General features: G+C 42.3%; 2 protein-coding genes across 4 annotated transcripts in view; one reads left to right on the top strand and one right to left on the bottom strand.

Moving 5' to 3' along the window:
- Positions 1-4,441, top strand: part of SEPTIN8 (septin 8) — a 71,599-nt gene extending 67,158 nt beyond the window's left edge. For both annotated transcript variants that reach the window (XM_043552536.1, XM_043552535.1), the window contains one exon: positions 53-4,441. In XM_043552536.1, the coding sequence (XP_043408471.1) occupies positions 53-107 (55 nt within the window). In that variant the 3' untranslated portion in view covers positions 108-4,441. The remainder of the gene's footprint in view (positions 1-52) is intronic.
- A 1,013-nt stretch (positions 4,442-5,454) lies between these two features.
- On the bottom strand, positions 5,455-17,304 carry CCNI2 (cyclin I family member 2). 2 transcript variants are annotated; one of them, XM_043552541.1, is made up of 8 exons: positions 16,922-17,283; positions 14,707-14,767; positions 13,640-13,796; positions 12,355-12,489; positions 11,481-11,555; positions 10,113-10,253; positions 8,828-9,058; positions 5,455-7,929 (listed from the first exon to the last, which is right to left on the bottom strand). In XM_043552541.1, the coding sequence occupies exons 3-8, from the start codon at positions 13,751-13,753 to the stop codon at positions 7,525-7,527; spliced, it is 1,101 nt and encodes a 366-aa protein (XP_043408476.1). In that variant the 5' UTR covers positions 13,754-13,796; positions 14,707-14,767; positions 16,922-17,283; the 3' UTR covers positions 5,455-7,524. The 2 variants fall into 2 exon arrangements, with proteins under 2 accessions (XP_043408476.1, XP_043408475.1); XM_043552540.1 differs by lacking the exon at positions 14,707-14,767 and having other exon boundaries at positions 16,922-17,304.
- Between the last annotated feature and the right edge of the window lie 2,739 nt (positions 17,305-20,043).

Below are 20,043 nucleotides of genomic sequence, written 5' to 3'. Positions count from 1 at the left end.
GATGCAATTTACCTGCAACTTAAATATTGACTCTCTCTTGTTCTTTCTGTAGCTTTTTTAGTCTTCCCAGTGCCTGCTCCATAACATCAGGAAGACATGTTAATTAGAAGATTTATTAAGGCCAAAACATCTCATGCAGAAGAAATTAACTGGTGCTTTCACCTTTATGCTTGCAATATATTGCACAGAAGAGAGTATATAGCAAGAACTAAGACATACTGTATCTTTTGATTTGGACAAGTTCTTTTGAACAGGTTTCTTGATAAATGAAATCTAAGATACTCACTAAAAGATAAATTGCTAATTACGGCTAATGCATGACAAGCACTAAAACCAAGATACTAATCATCTCTGGGGTTAAGAACCCATACAAAGTAGTCATAAGCATTTACACTGTTAAAGTTTCCAAGTAGCAGAGGAACCGTCTTGGTGTGTTAGCATGAATCAGATTTTCAGCTTGCTGCTTAAGCTGCCATTGTACAGTAATGGGAGTTTGATTTGTTCCTCTTAATTTGATTTTTGGATTGTAATTAGAGAAGTTTCTAATGTCCTTAACATATCAGATGGATTCTAATATTTCTTAGCAATAACTATTTTGTATAGTTTTTTAAATGTAGATTATCAGTGAAAACTTTTATAGCCAAAAGAATCCCTTTATTTGTTCAATTTTCCCAATGATAACACATGTGCCTCATGTTTAAAAATCCTCTCCTAAAACTTCCGTTGTCCCCAATTTCTGTGCTTGCACCTGATTCTTCAGTTCCAGGTAATATTGGATTGCAATTCCAGAATCCTTCTCTATCTGCAAATAATCTGTTTATGCGTTGAGTGATAATGGAACCATTTTAAAGGACAACTAAATGTAATTAGTTCATGACGGGGTTAAGTTTTATGCACTAGGGCCTAAAGCTAGAAATCTGAAAAATGTAGAGTTCATGGTTGTAGGTTATATGTTTATGCCAGAGGGCCACTTCCCCTAAAAGCAAATACTGGTAAAAGGCTGCACTTTCTCTGCACCAAACCAAAAGTATAGAAATATACAGAAGCCCATTTTTCATTTTTGTTTAAAAACTTGCATAAACTAATTACAGGAATAATCTTCATTGCACCAAAGGTAGGTTTAATAAAAAGATGAATTGTGAAATGAATATATACTTTAAAAGTGTACTTTATAGTAAACCTAAATATGTTCAGTGAAAAAATGAAGCCATGTGTCCCAATTCATAATTAGCCATAAATCTAGTTCGCTTTACCCTGTTTGTCTCCTTTAAAATAGATAAGAATAAAAACCTGATAGAAACAGAGTGGGGCTACTAGGGAGCTGGTTACAGCTCCCTGATTTTCTCTCTCTGGGTGCAGGTTTACAGCAACATTGGTGCTGCTCTAAACTTTCCTAGCTATACACCAGATGGAGATAGCCAGAGCACATCCTGTTCTGGCCACTTTCCCTGCCCCAACACATGCCCTGCAGTAGGGCTGTGAGTGGGCAGGGGCAGGAGCTAGCTATGCTGGCCCAGTGCCTGCTGGGGGCTCCCTTCATCTGAGGGCAGTCCCTGGCAGGTGTCTCGAGGGAGGTTTCCACTCCCTTTGTAGCGCTTGAATGGTGCAAAGAGCCAAGTGGAGACAGTGAGCTGGGCCACAGAATGGAAAGAAACGTAGCTTTCTGTGATCTCCACAATATGCCAGATCTTGGAGTCTGTCGCGAAGTGCCCATTGAACAGAATGGGTCCAGAATTTGGATTAATGAGGAAATGACTGTGTGCATCTTGAGACAGGGATAGTGCATGTGTGCCGCTTGAGACAGGGATAGTGCATGTGTGCTCCAGAGAGGGCTCAGAGTTCTCATTGTCATGAACGCTCCCATCACCAGAGCATTGGGGTGCCTTTTACATACACGCGATCACAGAGATACATTTACTGAAAGTCACAGGCACATACCCTGCGATCCCCAGTAATGACCAAAGCAAACTCCCCGAGGTAGCAGATTAAACTGATGTAGAAGGAAACATTTTATATAAAGTATAATTAACGTGTGGAATGTGCTGTTGTAGGCTATTAAGACAAAAGAGCATAGTAGGATTCAAACAAGGATTAGGCATTGATATGATATTGTCAGTTACACTAAGGAGGGTAAAAGTTGTAAGTAATATCAACCTCCCATGCTTCAAAACATAAGCCAACCACTAACTTTTTCCACAGGCACATTGCTGCATAATTTTCTATGTTGAGGTTTTTCACCTTCTCTTGAAGCATTGGTATTGGTCAGTTGTAGACAGGATATGGGACTAAATGTTATGACTGTTCTTATGTTACTGTTATTAAAGGGGGAAAATATTAGCCCATTGCAGCCATGTACTTTTGCTTCAAGTTTCAGCACCTCTATTTCTTTCAGAAACCTGTGTAAGGGCAAATGAATTTTGAATCTCAAATCCTTCTTCTTTATTGCTCTGCTTCTGGATCTCTTCTTTGTCTGACCACAGGAGTTTCCTAATACGTGTAACTGTAAATTACCTTCTCTTTTAGATTAACTGCACGACGTATGCAGCGAGTAGTGATCAAAGGTTGGAATATTATTTGAAATGCCCTGATGCTACATTTAGATCTGATTGTTTGTAATATGCTTTATTAACTGTGGTATATAGCCAGTCTCTGTGGCACACATTTAATGAAGGAGAAACGTGACCACATTGATGGGAAACTATTTCACTCTGTATGCATGTGCTTCTATGTTCAGTTCACGTTCATGTTTTGATTCTCAAACTGCTTGGAAGACAACAGTATCTGAAGGATTTATCAGGAAACTGCTTACAGGCTAACCAGTCCCACAAATTACTTATAGTAGATGATTTCCTATGTTATGGCAGGTCTGTGTAAAAGGTACTTGTTACTTTGTGTTTCGTTGTGCGGGAGGTCTGACCAGGGTAAGGCAAGAGGCAAAAAAGATCCCATCTTTGATAGTTGATGTTGATTATCCAGGATTTTAATTAACCACCGGGCTGCCTTAGCATAGGTCCTGCCCATATCCGTCACTGTGGAGCTCACTTAGAACTGTCCAGATGCGCTTTGGACTGTTATTTGTTTTTGACTGGTGTGGAGGTGTGCATATTTGAATATTTTAGTATTAAAAAAACCTTGTCTCTAAAAGCTGTGTAGTGTAGACACGCCCTTAATGTGTCATTAAATGCTGTTTCACACCAGGAAAAATTGCTTGCTAAATACACCATTCAAAAGAAGAGGGTGTGTCCACACGACTGAAAAACTCCATTCAGGGTGAGAGCGGACCCAAGCCTTTTCACCTTACCAGACAAGGTGCTCTGTCTTGCTGAGCTACATTGCTCTTTGGGAATATTCTATAATTAGCCTGTGGCATTTCTTTACAAGGACTGTCGATGTGGAAACCCAGGCTAGGCCATCCATACAGACCATCAGCAAGGGGATCCAGAATCAACCATGGTACAACTCACCCTCCTCACCCCGCAAATTCTCCCTGTTTCCCTAATTACAGAAATAGGCGTGTTATTACCACCTAAGGGCTCAGGAAGAGTTTTTTCCACCACTAAAACTTCACCTTGTATTAAACTATAGAGATAATACCCCTGAAGCCAGGTTCTGCTCTCAGTTATACCAGTGTAAATCAGGAGTAACTCTGCTGAAGTCAATAGAGCTGCAGTGGTGTAGGAGAGAAGAAAATCAGACCCTTCTCTCGTATGGTATGTTGCAATAATATTTTGCATCCAGATCTTTCCTGGTGTGACACGTTGGCATAGGAGAACATTCCACTAAAGAACAACCCACTCCCTCCACAAATGAGTGTCATTAATTATGACCCTCACAGTGCTCCATGAGACAGAGAAATCAGTATTTTATCCCAAATAAAATAAGGAAACAGACACAAAAGTTCAGTAACTTTCCCAAGATCACATGGTCAGTCAGTAGCAGAGCCAGGATTAGACATGAGGCATTCCTGATTCTCTGTCCTATGCTCAGTCTTAAAGCCCAAGCTGCTTCTCTGCTAGAAACATACGTTACTGGCTGTTTTTGGTTAGCAGAAGCTTTGATAGTCTTGAGTAAGCACCACTGAATATACATTTACCCCCTAGGTTATAAGAGACCTTTGCCTGGTATAAATATGTACATGCCAAGCCGCTGGCAAATAGCGGTCCTGCCAAAATCAGCTCTAACGACACCAGACCTTCACAAGCCAGTGCAAAGCTGGCTGAATCGGTACAATTCTGCCCAGGAGCAATGGCAGGTATAACCTCTATAATAAAGTGGTTATTTAATATGATAATGATACACAACAGTTTAGCCATAGCTGCTATTGCCACAATGATTTGGCTAATTAACGGAATACACTGATGTCCTTTATAATACTGTGAAGAGAGACCAGTGCAAATCTTGCTTGGAATGAGTGTAATCTGTGATTGATGTGGACTTGTACCAAAAAAAAAGAGGGGAAGGGGGGTGGCAAAAGGAAAATACTGATCCATGAAATCGAACTTGGCAACATGATTCTAAATTCTGGTATTACTGATCCTTAGGACGCTTGACTAAACAGTATACACAGCCTTCCCATGCTGATTAGTTGCTCAGTCAATAAGGGAAGAGCTGCTAACAAGCCCAGACCGTATTCCCTTACAGGTGTGGAAATTTACATGCACCGCATACACCCAAGATAATACTGTCTTCCTTATAGCTCGGGTCAGACCATTGCAGCAGCTCTTCTGTCCTTAAAAGAACAGCAAGTATGTCTGAGCGATATACCATGGAGTTTTATAAGTTCTAATGGATGATCTTTATGTAGATAACATAGCCATGGCTAGCTGACAAGTGACATTTTGTTTGTCTGTTGAGGAAGTGCAGAAGTCTAACGAGTACATTTATGATACAGCTGTAACATTAGAATACGTGTTTGGGAGGTGATGCATGCTCCCAAAGGTACAGAGCTGCCAGAATACCTTTGTTGCAATGGGCACTCTGTAGATTTTGCTGTTCACTTTTAGTGTCAAGTCATGTTCCTAATTTGGGAAATGGTGACATTTCTGAATAGGCTTTTCAGTGTGAGTGTGCCTTTTAGAATGAAGAAACCGTATACAAAGTGGGATAAGTGCCATGGACCAGAATACAGAAAGGTTAAAATTTGGCTTTGTTAAATAGTGTAGGATGAATTGTCCAGCTGAGGGGCAGGAAACTACCCACAAGCTCAAAGCTAGACAGGAAGGAAGATGTGCAATGTGTCTGAGTGTTTTAGGTCAGTTACAGCTATGCTACTGAGGGTGCATAAGAAACAGCATACAAAATGAAACGGCCCTGGGACCAAATTGTCCCTTGACAAACACCCCCTCAACCCTGTTACCTTCAAGGGATTGCATGGAGTGGCATCAGGGCAGATTGTGGCCCTATTCCAATTTTATTACATTCTTAACCTTAAGGAACACACTCAGAAAGCCAGAATTTAGATTACGGTTTATTTAAGGAAAACTACAAAAGATAACTTGCCTCTTTAAAAGTAAGGCAGTCAAGTCACAGTTTGTGATAGAAAAGGAAGGCGCTGCTTTTTTTTTTTTTCTTCTTGGCTTTTTTTCGGGGGGTCCTACCACAAAATGAAAACGTTCCTTATGCGACTTCGGCAGGATTAATAAATAACATTCCAAGTCCCTCCAGAAACTAGCCCTCGAGATGCGTGGAAAGGCTTGTAAACGGTTTTCTCTTCTGGTACAGTGCATCCTTTTTTAATTCCAATTTGAAAACTTATTTACTACATCCTTGCAAAGAGACAGACTGGCAAACCACCCTGTTCAACCTGTAAGGAGAGCTGTGGTTTAAACTAGTATAAAGCGCAACATTCACAGTTTGTGGTAGCCCTTGCCTTGCTGTACGACTCCATCCTGTGTTCCAATGGTTGTCCAAATCCACTCATACACACATCTCTCGCTTGCATTAATTCATCACCCTGCGATAACAACTGTTTGGTACATTTAGCACATATTTTTGCAGTTTAAAAGAAATTTGGCTTACACACCCGTGCATGTGCATGCACGCACACACACACACAAAGCTGACCGTACCACGGTGCTTACGCTGTCAACATTTTACCAGAACATTTCTAAAACTAAATCTGTTAATTCAGCCACTAACAGTTTTGAGCCTGCACAGCGTAGCTGCGGGAGATGCTTCACATAAGCACAAGGTAAAAAGAGATGAGCAGGACAAAGATTGCCAGGAAACCTCGTCCTTCATTAAGGAGAATGCTGCTGCATAGCTAGAGTGAGGCTTGGGTAAACCCTCTAGTAGTATGAGGACGGCACTTACATCCAGGTCTCTGCTTAGCCCCACCCCATGTTCACCCTCGCGCAACTGAGAGTGAATGGGCCGGGGCCCTCACTCTGATGAGTTATGCCTGAAGCCCCTTACCTGCACTCATACAAAGGCACGCAACTAGCTTTCATACTGGGCCACAACTTGCAGGATCAAGGCCGAATCTGTTTTCCCTACAGTATTGTTCTGATTACCCTTTCAAATTAGTATACAAACAAAAAATTAACTTAAAAGTGCTGGCCCCCGTTTTAAATAAAAACGTAACAATCACTCTTTCAGGACTCATCCTTTAAAACATTTGCCAGGCTGCTTTAAAACTGTTACAAACTACAGAAGTCAGTTTAGCTGCCTCACTGTGGAAATTAGTAGTTAAGGCAAAGAACCAAATGTTTTTAAAAATATATAAATTGTAAAAGAAAAGGTGTTTTTTAAAAAAAAAAAAAAAAAAAAGAGAGAGACAGTTCGCATGCTACAATATGAACAAAATTCAATTGCACCACATAATCTGTGAAGGTCTGATGCAAAGCCCACTGGAATCTTTCCATTGGTTGCAATGGATCAGTCCCTAAAAGCTTGATTCTGAAAGGTGCCAGAGCACTCAGAGCATCTTTTGAGTTCAAGATCAGCCCTTAAGTAAAACTGGAATTTCCTACACTGTGGCTTAGTCTGTTCTCATGACACATTTTTGTTCACTGTTAAATCAGAAGTTTGGTCCCACCTAGGAATATTTCAGTAGACCCAACGGTCCATGCAATGGCAGCTCCCTTCCCCACAAGGCAACTCACCTACAGCTGTTCATATTATGGAAACAGCTTGTAGAAGAGAACAACGTTATAGTCTGGAAGGGCTGAAGTCACAATGCATGCTGGGAAGAGCCTAAATAATAGCTGCCCAAGGAATGTAGTTCCATCAGTTCCTCCAAGTGCAGTGTGAAGCCCCATCTGCTGAATTTAGATCCCTGAGTTGTATGACTTCAGCTATCCATAGCTGTTGAGGTTTTTACCCATCTTTATGCTCAGATCATACAAAAATGGTGGGGAAGTAGCAAACATTGTTTTAGGACACACTTAAAAAGGCGGCAAGTTAATGTTTTTGGCATTGCTCTATCCAAAACAAGGAATGCTTTCATTTGACAGCATCTAGCATTCCATTCATCTGACCTATTGGCAACCGCATTTGCTAGTTCCTACACAATTATGGCCTCCCCTAGTTAATTTCAGGTGGCTGTAATGGAGGACAAGGGGAACTACGGTCTCCTTGCCTCAGATTATTGCATGAGCCAGCGATGCTGACCCTTCCACCTTCTGGGACACCATCCTCGTTGTATAGGTGCCTGAATCCATCATAGAACTCATCTGTCTCCATGCTGTCTTCATAAATTTTGACGGAAGTAGGTGTGAAAGTTGCTGGAACTGGCTGACTCACAATGACCCTTGAACTAATTTGACTTGAATTCTTCCATTCAGAATAACAGTAGGGTAACTTTTCCTCTGGATGGGCTTGGATGACTTGGTTGGCAGGATTAAAGATATAAACAGCATTGGATGGTTGTAAATGCATTAGCTGCTGATCCACAAGCTCTTTACAATGGATGAATTTGACGCTACTAACCTGCAATGAAAGATACAGAACCATTTTTCTCCAGTTTGTTAAATTATTCTGTCCTCTGGTGAAAGCTTTAATTGATGTGCAATTCTAAGTAAGCTCAGTGAAAGGAAAAAACCAATATCAAATTTTCCAGTATTCAAGGCTTATAATAATAGCTGAGCATTTATAGAGCTTCTCATCAGTAGATCTCAAAGAATTTTACAAAAGGTGGGTGAAAATCATTATCCCAATGTTACTGACGAGGAAACTAGGATGTAGGGGATTCAGTCACTGACGAGCCCAAGGTCACATGATGAGCAAATGGCAAAGTTAAGAACAGATTCTAGGTTTTTTGACTCCCAGACTACCTCCATACTCACTGCACATGTTCTTAATGAGCACGTGTGTTCTGTAAATAAGAGAAAATGTCTCCATTTCAAGACAAACAGAAATGCCCAGGAGGTAGGGTGTGGCCTTCATCTATCCATATCTTCAACAGACTGTTTTTAGCTGAAGTAAATGCACTGAAAGATCCTGGCATTCCTAAATCATATAAACGAGCAGATTTTCAATCCTGCTCAGCACCCAGCAGTTCCCATTGAGAACAATGAAGAACCTCCTCCTCTTTGAGAGCAAATGAGCACTGAGATGTCTCGAAAATTGGGTCTAATGTGATTGACCCACCTTTCACAATAAAAGACCCCCGTAACGAAATGCAGTGCACTCTTTCCTCCAGGAGTACCTAACTCCTATTAACACTAAGGGGGTTGGTATCAAAGGGAAAACAGACCCTGACATATACATGCACTCCTGAGAAGTACATTAAAAACGTGCAATGTTGGTTGTAAATACGCCGCAAGCTTTATTCATTTATCTGTGCGCTGGCCTCAAATTTGTGGTTTGAGGCCATTTTGACTCCTACCTGTGCTTTTTTTAGCAGATCAGTAATAACAGGAAACCAGTCAGGAGTCAGCCTCTCCAACTCTAAGGTGATGATCACCAAAGCCAATGTGGAGCCCTTAAACTGCAATAGTTGGTGGCATGCCATACAGTGCTGTAGCTGTTTGGTCAAGAACGCAACATGGCGGGAAGGATTCATCTGAGGCAGCCCATTTAGTAGATGGGGCCAGTTGGACATCACCATGGCATGGAACTGGAGAGAAGATAAATATATACATACATACATATATATATATAAAAAAAGCAGAGGTCAACAGTGAACTTTGTACGTTTCATATGTTATTGACCAGAAGTGCAAACTAATTTCAATCCACATCAGGAAGTGTAGAAATATTTTCCCTGTTACCATTGTTACTTGGTTTGTGTTGTACTTGCCAACCATCAAACTGTTTTAAAGCTTATAATGAATGTAAAAGGTCTGTGTTTTCTAACAAATTCTGAAGTCACTGCATTATCCTGATTGCCAACAAAAGACAAGTGGTATTCAGGCCAGCAGATAGGAGTAAATTCAGTTGTAATGCTTCTGTTTCCTCAGTAAATTCATAGTCCAAGCACCTGGCTATGATAGGTGGTTTTCAAACAATCAGCAGCTTAATATGGTTTAAATATCCATCCATTACCATAAAAAGAGAGCCCAGGGTATGTTCATAACACGTGATTTTTGCCTTATAAACACATGATCATTTATTTAAGAAAAGTGTAATTGTTTCTATGAAGTGTTTAGCAAATAATGTGACTAAGTGCCAGATCCGTATGGTCTAATTGCCCAAAACTGTGGTCAAGTTTCAGTGGTGGGCAAAAGATGGTTTGAGAGGACCTGTGTGTGAAATGTAGCAAAAATTCTGACAGCTTTGTATGTACAGTATTAATAGAATGGAAATAGTTAGAAATATTTTTGCAGTGTGTATTTAAAAAAATAGAAATAAAAATGGAGTACAATTGTGCAGTACAGGAATCTTTTTAAAGTCCATTTTAGTTGTCCTTTAAAAATGGGGGTCTGGTTGAATAATTTTTAAACAAAAATTAAAGGTTTTGACTAGCAGTGTTTAAAAGAAATCGACATTTTGCACTGTAACATTCTTCAAAAGACTTGCAGATAGCTAAGAATGTGTGGCTTAAAAGTCACTGTGGAGGGGGGTGGTGAGCACACGTGCATCTGTGTTTTCTAGTCTTAATTGGTAAAAGAGCTGTTTCCTTAAACGAGAAACAAAACTGGTTTAGACTTTTGCAAAATTTTTAGTGCTTACAATGTTTAAGAAATCCATGGGTGTAGCTGTGTAAAGATCCCAGTGAAGCTTATCTAGTATAATTCTTTCCATTCTCAAAATCTCAGCTGGAGAGCATTTACAACCACTCTGCACTGCAAGCTTCTTCACTGATGGTATTACCTGTGAAAATTGAAAAGAATAATAATAATAAAGAAGCCACCTTACTACACAACGTTGTGTGTGACCTTTTGTTGTCTGTGCGTGCAAAGGGATCTGATTAACACATGGGTGCCTTGAGGAGCCAAGAATTGTTTAAATTCAGGTTACCCGATTTCTAAATACCTCCTGACAACACCAAGAGGGAATGTGACCCTGTTTAATATGAAACTCGAGATTCAAGAGCACTGCTTCCCCAGCCTTATTATTTTGCTGTTGTGACGGTCTCTCTGAAGCCTCCTGCTAGCCTGTTTCTCGGTGCTTTTTCTTTATTTGTGGTTATCTTATTTCCTGTGGCCAATGACTCAACTTCTCCTGTACACTGGGAAAATATTGCAAAGCACAACCTTACGGTATGTATTGTGTGAAGGCTTATGAGCATCTCTGCAGAGCACTTCAAGGATGTTGACATGTTCAAGGAGAAACACACTTCTGACTCCAGCATTTACAATACCGCGTTCTTCTACTTCATGACCTTTAAAAAGATCTTGAGCCCAGAGCTCTTCTCCTTTCATTACAGTTTGAAAAATAAAAGCTTTGGCCACATTTAGATAACGAAGAGGAGAGGATGCAGTCTATGCTCTTCAAAGGCAATTTTGCGCTATTATTACAAGCCTTCGATTTTTTTTTAACTCCAAATTTGAAATGGAACTAGTCCAAAATGGTTTACATAATTTTTGAGGTGTGCTTTCAAAATGCTGCGAGAGGTTTTAGCCAAATGATTATAACTGGGTAATTATCTCACAGATATTATCTCTTTTCAGGTAAGCAGTTGCTGATTTAAGTGTTTAATGAATGGACTGGGAACCAACCCATGTTTGAGTTATCTGCTCCAAACTTAATTGGATAGAAGTCAAGCCACATCTTCTACCCTCAGGAAAATACATACCTTCTAACCTTCCTTTGAAGAACTATTACCCTGTCTTGGCTTCCTTAATCTCCCAATTTCCCATCACTGCAGCACAAGTGAAGGACAGAGCTTTAATAATATACATCTTTCATTCAAGGGACTCATTACACTTTCTAAATGATGGTTAAGCAATATCAAGACAAGACAAGTGTTATTGTTCCCACTTTACAGGTTAGCTAACCAAAGGACAAAGAGGATAAATTGGTAAAAGCCTGGAAACATCAATGACATCCAAGAATGACCAGAAGTTGATTTACTGTATTTAAATAAAACATACAGACCTCATCTTCTTCATTGGTTTTTGCTGCAAGGACGAGGCAGGTAACTGCTATGCACCGAAGGTATTTTACTTGTGCCTGAAGGGGAAAGAGCAAAACACTGAGCATAGAAGACAACGTTCTAGATGAAAATAAACAATGGTATTCAGACAGAGAGGCCCAAATCTTCACCTTTAGTTTGCATTAAAACAGCTTTGACCTAAATTGAAGTTCCTATTAGTAAAGGATAATTTGATGCTCAAACAAAGCAAAGACATGAAAAATTACAATGGAAGGAATCCCCTCCTGAGTGCAGGTATCACAGCATTCCGTTCTTAGATCATGCAATACAGTCAGCCCTAACCTGCAGTCAGAATGTGATGATTCCATTTATTTATTGTAAATTGGTGGGTACTGTATACTAGACTTGAACCTTTGCCTGATGCCGATTATGACTCTGAGTAATAATACATAAGATAGGATCCTGTCCTGTTGACACCGAAGCCAATGGGAAATTTTGCCACTGATTCCAAAGGCAGAGCCATCGGGCCCGTAGTTTGTGTAACATAGTGGTGAAACGTAGTTGCACGAACACAAAGTCTTCATGTTTATAACTACATTTGAACTATAATTCAGGGGGAATCCCTATTTAGGACAGCACTCAAGTGTGTACTTAAATTAAGCTCCTACTTATGTCCTACTGACTTAAAGTTTAGCACGTGCCAGGGCCTTGATTGCTATCTGAGTTCTGTGCTTTCTAGAGGTTCACTATCGGAGTGATTCCGAAATACCTACAGTCCAGCTAGATTTGTGTACAAACTGAATCCTAATTAAATATTCGCGGCAGCCCTGGTTAATAATAAAATCATAAAAGAAAGCTTCCAAAGAGAATCTCTACCTTTACTGATGCCAAAAACCGGTTAAGAATGTTGATAGCCAAGGCAAACGTTTCAGAGTAAAATTGGAACTGGGAGCTCAATTCTGCAATCCAGAGAACTGCTTTCTCATAATGTGATGGAGAGAGATCTGTGCCCTGAGATGGAGGAAGAAAGTTAAAACACAATTGGTGGTTTGTTAAACACCACACTTACTTTGGAGGAATAGAATTTAAAAACCCATCTGTTTAAATGCTCTAATCAACAGCTCAGTTATACTCTTAGTCCAACAGTAGAGATCATCTTGAGGGCTTGAGCTGATTTGTACATCTACAGGTTCTTTGTGCAGCTCCTTGTCTCTCAAATTTGCTCTATCCCTGGACTGGATAGAAGCCAAGTTTGCTACCATACAGGACATGCCACAAAACCTATCTACCTACAGAGGCTTTTCTTGTGAGGACGTGTTCCGAGGAGAGGACAGACTAAAATAAGTCTTGTTGACATTGTATTATTGTAAGTGATTTATGGTATGCATTTAAATGTTAATGTAAAAGCAACCAGAGCTGTGTCATAGGCACAAAGTATAAATTAGGGGATGATTCAGATAACAATGTCCACCGTTAACTTGTATTATATTGATCTCAAATTATCCATTCAGACGATAGTGCCCGGTTCATTAATAAAACAAATACTAATACCTTGCACTTATCTAGCACTTCCATTAGATTGTGAAGAGAAGGGACATAGCCTGAAATGCTTTTCAAGGGCAATTTTGCACTTTGATCTCAAAGCACTTTACAATGTGGTAAGCATTATTATCCCCATATGACAGAAAGAAAAACTGAGCGAAGTTAAGTGGCTTCCCTAGGTAACCAATGGCAGAGCCAGGAACAGAATTTAGTTTCCTGACTCCTAATCATTAGATCGCAGAGCATCCTCTCTTACTCTCATCTCAGTGAAATTGGAGGGTGGGGAATAAAAAGTGACCAAGCACTGTACATGTTAGGATTACTTACGTATATGACCTATTTAACACCAAATAAACACAATCCCCTGTCATCTGATCGCCACTCCCAGGTTCTCATTTATGCAAGGATATTCTCTAAATTTTATCTTGGATCAACTGTGTTTTAGATATTGTGCATCTTGTTATACTAAATTGAAATCTGGACAGACACAGATCCCAATCCTGGTATCTAGTCCATATGCGATGTGGACATGTGGATCGGATAGCAGAATTGGGGCTGTATTTTGCAGAAAACCTTCTGGAATCCTAATGCATTTCCATAGAGAAGAGAAAAAAAATACCTTCAGTGTGAAATTCCAAAAAACTGGCACCTTCCAATTCCTGGCCTCTCTTGTTAGGGCATCCTCTAGTAGGAAGGGCAGTCTCTGACACTCAGAAGAGCCGGTACACTTCATGGCAACGAGTGGATGGGCCAGTTTCCCAGGCAGGCACAGCTATCTAAACCAAGGAAAACTGAAGCATTATAAAACATTATCATAACTCCTTAAAACTATATTAGGATTTTTTTCATAGTGGCTTCTTCAACTTTAAAATGTTGAGAACTAGCTAAAGAATGTCCCTGCTACTTGTCTATTGGCCAAAGATGTTAAGAGGTAGGACCCAATCTTGCTTTCATGCCAGTTCATGACAATTTTGCCATTAACTTCCACAGAAGCAGATCCATGATGAAAGAACCTCAGACAGCTGAACAACTATGCAGCCAAGAGCTTTTCTTCATAGACTTCATAAATGCTTGCAGTAGCCTTCTGATGGAAGACTACCTACTACTGAGCTCACGCACTCTATAAATGAAATGAGGTTCCCAACTAGCTTTAAAAAAAACAAAACTATTAACTGCTACATTAAAGGTTTTGGAAAACAGAGGCCTAAAGTTTTAGTTTAAGGTAAACAGGTTCAACATCCTTTTTTGCTTTGTTTTCACACAAAACCTAAGAACAAAATTGTTTTCAATGGGTTTTATAATTCCAGGGGAAAGAGTTTTGCTTAAAACGAGATAAAACTTTGATTGCAGTGTTTGGAATCTAAACTTTACAGTCTAGTGCTAGTGACTGAGAACCTGAAATGAAACTGGTGAGTCTGTTTCCGTTAGTCAAGCAGAAAGCAATGCAAAGATGCTAAATGAAAGCTAATGAAAAATAAACTATATTTTAAAAATTCTGTTTGTTGTTTTAATCTTGGCTGTTACTGGTAACACAGGTAAGGAAATTTGATTTTTAAAAACAAAATTTTAAACTAACAGCATTGCTTTAGAAAAATCACCACCTCTAACCAGTCAAAACAGTTACACTTGGGTATCAAGAAATGTGAACTTCATTGTCAAGGTGAAATTAAAGATTTTAATGCTTACATTTCAGTGCCACTTGAGTAGCTGAAAGGAAAGAGCATGAGCACTGGACATAGTGTTTCACCTGTGAAACAGGACCCAAGGTTGATTTTTACTAATTTTAAGTTCTCGACTTCTTTTCTTTATAAAGACCTGTGGACCCTGGCTTCTTCATCTTTGCTTCCCAGAAGCTCTTATCACTATTTTCAGCAGCTCAGTTAAGTATTCAAAGCCTCCATGAATCTTCTGGAAACTACTCTACATTTCCAAAGCTGAAACTCCATGACATGTTTTTCCCCTCCCCTGCTAAAGGCAAAAATAATGCACATGACTTTGGCTTTAATTGGCACTGGGTGTAAAAGAGCATCAGAACTGAAAGCCGTAACATTAACCAAAGGGAGAGTTTCAAACAAGAACTGAAGCCAATTTAAGCAAAAGGAGAGTTTGAAACAAGAACTGTCAGGCCACTTTCTGATACACACTTACATATCCCTGTTCCTGGTTTAAAAAAAAATTAAAAACAATTAAAATTAAATAGAAGCAATTCTTAATACAGAAAAATGAATATTGGCAATATAAGTAACTATACTTCCCAAAATACTGTATGTGCAAACTTGGCACTCCAAGTGATTAACAGAAAGGATCTCTCACATTTTACATTTACAAATGATTCTTATCAAAATCCATTTGCAATCTTCTGCCTTTCCTGAAGCACCACATTATTTAAAATGACACCTTACAGAGTAATCCTGCCACAGCAGGGGAATGGATCAAATGATTCAACAGTTCATTTCCTTCTCTTGTCTTTGCCTCCTTTGTTCCCACAAAGAGGTGCAGCTGGCAACATTTACCCAAATGGCGCATGAGAATAAGAGACCTACATTTCAGACACACCATCCTCTGCACAGGACTGACAGCAGGATGATGAGGATGGGCCTGGGTAGGCCATATAGATCAGGAATCCCTGGCCATAACTCTGGATCCCCAGTCACACTGATGAGGCAGAGCCAATCACAGGGACCTGCTGTCGCACAGGGTACCCCATTCCCTGAGTGGGCTAAACCTTGGATCTGGAAGCAGCAGCAATAAGGTAAGCTCGACTATTTTTTTTTTAAAACAGAAAGAAGATGGAAGCAGTGGGAGATTGACATGGTTGGGGGAAAGGTGGGTGAGAGGGGTGAGGATTGAAGAAATTAGCACCTGTAGGAAATTCTCACCTCTCTAAACACTTGTGAGCCTAGCCAGGGTATGGAGAGAGAGACCTCCATAATCCTATCAGTCTCCAGCTGTGGGCCTCACGTTGTGTTGCCATGGCTAGCAGCCATTGCCTGTACTGTGCCACCCCTTCCCTCCGAAAACACTCAGAGCAGGGATAGCTTTAGAGCAGCATTAACAACCCCCCACCCCATTTTAACTTGGATATCAGGCCGTGGGAAGGGTGGGAGTATCTTGTATCTGTGCGCTCGTTTTCCCCCTTCGTCACATATTGGCCCAAAGCCCCCTTTATATGACAACCCACTCAGGGGGGCTGGTTGTCACAGGGTGTTAAGATGTAGGGTGGAGGGGGGTCTCCTTGTAACTGGGCGAAACCCGGGGACTGTCCATGATTTTGACCTGGTGCCAGGGATGCCCTTAGGACCCTTTGTCACTTGACTTCTCATTGTGCTCTATCTCCCTTGTAGAGCTGATGGGGGCAAAAAATCCTGGTTCCCTGGAGTTGTCTGTTTCTCTCTCGCTCTAGTTTTTTTTTTAATGCTGAAAAGGCACCAGAAGGAAGGGGAGGGGAGTGGAATTTGACTGTTGGATCTTAGTGTGAACGCATCTGGGCCAGGGGTTTCCTCTCCCGCTCTGTTCCCAGGCCCTTATGTTGGGAGCACAATCTGAGCCCGCGCTGGGGGGTAACTTCTGTCTGGACGCTGCACTCAGCACCCACACAATAACCAGGCTCAGGGGCAGAGGGCAGGAGCAAGGCAGGCAGCGACTCCACCATCCCTCTTTCGTTTTCATTTCGGAAACAAAAGGGAGAGCGATCATGTGATGGGCTGGCAACTAACTACACAAGTAACCACACCACCGGCCCTGGGAGCCGGGGAGCGGCTGCCCCAAGTCAGGAATCTCGGGGAACGCGGTGGGGGCTGGGATCAGAGTCAGGGTACCAGCACGGGGTACCAGTGGGGCCGGTGGGGGGGGCAGTCCCGCCGAGAGCTACACCCGTGCCCGTCCCTTCCCCGGGGCTCACCTCCCTGGATCGGCCGCCGCGGGTCTCCTGGGTCGCGCGGGCAGGGCATTGGGGAGCCGCCTGCACGGTGGGGTTCAGCCCTTCACTCCGCCGCTTCCCCTCCCATTGTGTCCAGTCCCAGCGCCGGCTGCGGCAGCCTCAGCTCCAGGAAATGGCTCCGCCTGTGCAGGCAGAGGGGCTCTCCCCGGATCATGCTAGACGGGGGCTGCTGACCCCCGCCCAGCCCGCGGGGAAGACAGCCCTGCCCTGCCCCGGAGGACGAGCCGCTGGCAGGGATACCTAGCGGGGAGAATCGCTCTGTTGACAGGCTCCGGAGCCTGCGCAGCCTTTGGGGCTGGCTCTGATCGCGCCAGGCTCCGCCTCTCCCCTGCCGGGAGCTGGGCTCGCACAGCTCGCCCTCCCCTGCCGGGTCCCGGGGGTGCCCAGCCCAGCTGCAGGAGGACAGCTCCCCCTCCCGGGGGCTACGTGAGCCTCCGCATGGAGCAGGCAGCTCCCCGCCCGCACGCACGCAACTCCTCCTGCCCTGCGGCCCTGAGAACAAGCCCGCCCGGCTGGAGGCGGGATCCGGTGTCAGCCTGGCAGCCGGCTCTGGTTCTCGGACCGTCCCAGCCTCCCTGGGTCCCCTGGGGGCTTTCAGCACCCGCTGTATCCAGGCCAGCGTGGCCGTCGGCCACTCGCCGGCCTTTGTTTGGGCTCTCGAGAGTTGCCGCGGCAAGGATTCCTCTGCTGACGCCCGGGTCCACACTTCCGAAAACATAGCGGGCAAGACTAGCGAAAAGCAAACGCGTTTGCAGGAACAAATGCGCAGTCTGGAGAGTGATCCGAGTCGTGTCACTGATACTCAGGGTAATAAAAACGAAGCACATGTGGAAGTGTTTGCCGGATTGGGGACCTGAGTGTCTGTATTTAATGTTATGTGTTACACGTTTAATAACTGTTAGTCTATTACTGATCATACCTTCTGTTATATTAAACTGGGAACACATTTTAAACAGGGCATTTGATTCTCACTGTTTATGGTCTTTGGGTTTTGTGTTTTACTCAGTCTGGAAAATAAAAACAGACTCCTCAATTCCACTTCTGTTAATAGTTTCTGGGTCTCAATTTCATTCACTGGCATAGCAGGCTCTAGCCTCTATCTGCATCTCAGAACTGCATTCAGGTGCAGATGTCTTTCTTGACTAATAAGAGTTATATGTTGGTAGGTCTTTTGTTTTAAACCTGGTAGATATTTAGGGTATGTAATTCCTTAACTTGGTTATACCATATATATCCACAGACGAAGACAAAACCATGTTGTAGCTGTTCACAACTTGAGTTATCCAGTGCTGCAGCCAGGGTCCTGCTCCAATCACTGGGACAATCCACTTCAATATATAGCCGCCAAGAGAGCTGAGTAAAGGTTGTGATATGAACTGTATTATCTAGGGCAGCTTGACAGATGGAGCATGAGAACTCTGCCTCTGTTGGTTCACTACCACTCATATGTATGTATTTCTTTCTGCCTCCTTCTACCTGTTTCAAATTGTCATTGTTTTTCCTAGGGCACCCACCAGATTGTGTTCACAGCTGATCCGGGAGTCACATGACACTTTAAAGAGCTTACAGGGAAGAGGAGCCTACACAGGGGCTTGATCCAATTCCCACTGAAGTCAAAGGCCTTGTCTACACTTGTGGCAGTGTGTAGGGTACACACAGCGTCCACACTCACTGTGATGTGTAGCTACACGCTGCAGGGAAAGGCTCTGGTAGAGAAGAAGCAGCCGGGAAAGATTCTGGCAGTGGGGAGCTGCCAGAGCCTTTACCTGGTGCCTTCCTCCTGCAAGAACCTTTCTCTGCTGTCAGAGTCTTTCACTGCATTGAGGAAAGGCTCTGGCCATGGAGGGACAGCGTGATATTACACTGCTAAAAGCAGCAGTGTAGATGGGGGATGCGCTGGCTGGGCACTTAGAGAGCTGTGTAGGGTACATTGTACCCATGGGTTCTGGCATGTCTACTCACCTAAGGACTGCCTCACTCTCGACACTGCTATTTATACCCATGCTAGCTGGACATGCAAAGTCCATACTCTACAACTGCCGCGAGTGTAGACCGACCCAAAGGGAAGCTTTCTTTTGACTTCAGTGGGCTTTGGATCAGGCCCCATAAAGAGTGTCAGGCACTTGTAGAATATCACAGCTCAAGTATCACTGTGCTGCAACACCTTCAAAATTGGAACACTTCTTTGATACGATCATAATCATAGACACCTGGCCTGGAACATTTGGCCTCAGCCACTTCCCTTAGACCAATTCTCAAACACACACAGAATTAACAAAATCAGAGCCAAAACCTGCTTCCCTTGAAGCCAATGGAAGTCTTGATATTAACTTCAAAAAGCTAGGATTTGACTGGTTGGGCCAAACAACTCATGGATTTAATAGGAATTGGTCAAAAATTGGCCCACACTAAGTTCACCTGAGCTGTTGTACAAAGAACTTCATTAAGCAAGTTTTATTAATGACATTTTATTATGAAAATATAATAGTATCAATTTAAATACCCTTCTGAATGCACTGCAAGGCTGCCTGTTTTCCCAGGCTTTTAAGAAGGGGGAAGGATTATGGGGGTGCAGATTGGTTCAAGGGAGGTGAAGAGCTAGCTATTGTTTTTTTGTTAGATTTGAAATTAGGCGAATGTTTCTAACCAACAGCCTTCCAAGGGGAGCAGTGGGAGCAAAAAATCTAACTGGTTTCCAAGACTGAGCTTGATAAGTTTATGGAGGGGATGGTATGATGAAACTGCCGACAGTGTCATGTAACTCATTGGTGACTGCCAGTAGCAAAAATCTCCAAGAGCTGGAGATGTAACTCAGAGCCCTCCCCATCTAATGTTCCTACAGAGAATTCTTTCCAAGGTATCTCTGCCTGGAGGATCTTGCCCACATGCTCAGGGTCTAACAGATAGCCATATTTGGGGTTAGGAAGGAATTTTGCCCCAGGTCAGATTGGCAAAGGCCATGGGTTTTCTTTTCCTTCCTCTACAGCATGGGACACAGGTCATTTGCAGGTTTAAACTAGTGTAAATGATGAATTCTCTGTAACTTGTCTTTAAACCATGATTTGAAGACTTCAGTAACTTAG

The sequence above is a fragment of the Chelonia mydas genome, chromosome 8 (genome assembly GCF_015237465.2).
Source record: "Chelonia mydas isolate rCheMyd1 chromosome 8, rCheMyd1.pri.v2, whole genome shotgun sequence".
Taxonomy (NCBI): Eukaryota; Metazoa; Chordata; order Testudines; family Cheloniidae; genus Chelonia; species Chelonia mydas.
Note: the sequence above shows the minus strand (reverse complement) of the source record. Positions and strands in the feature narration are given on the sequence as shown.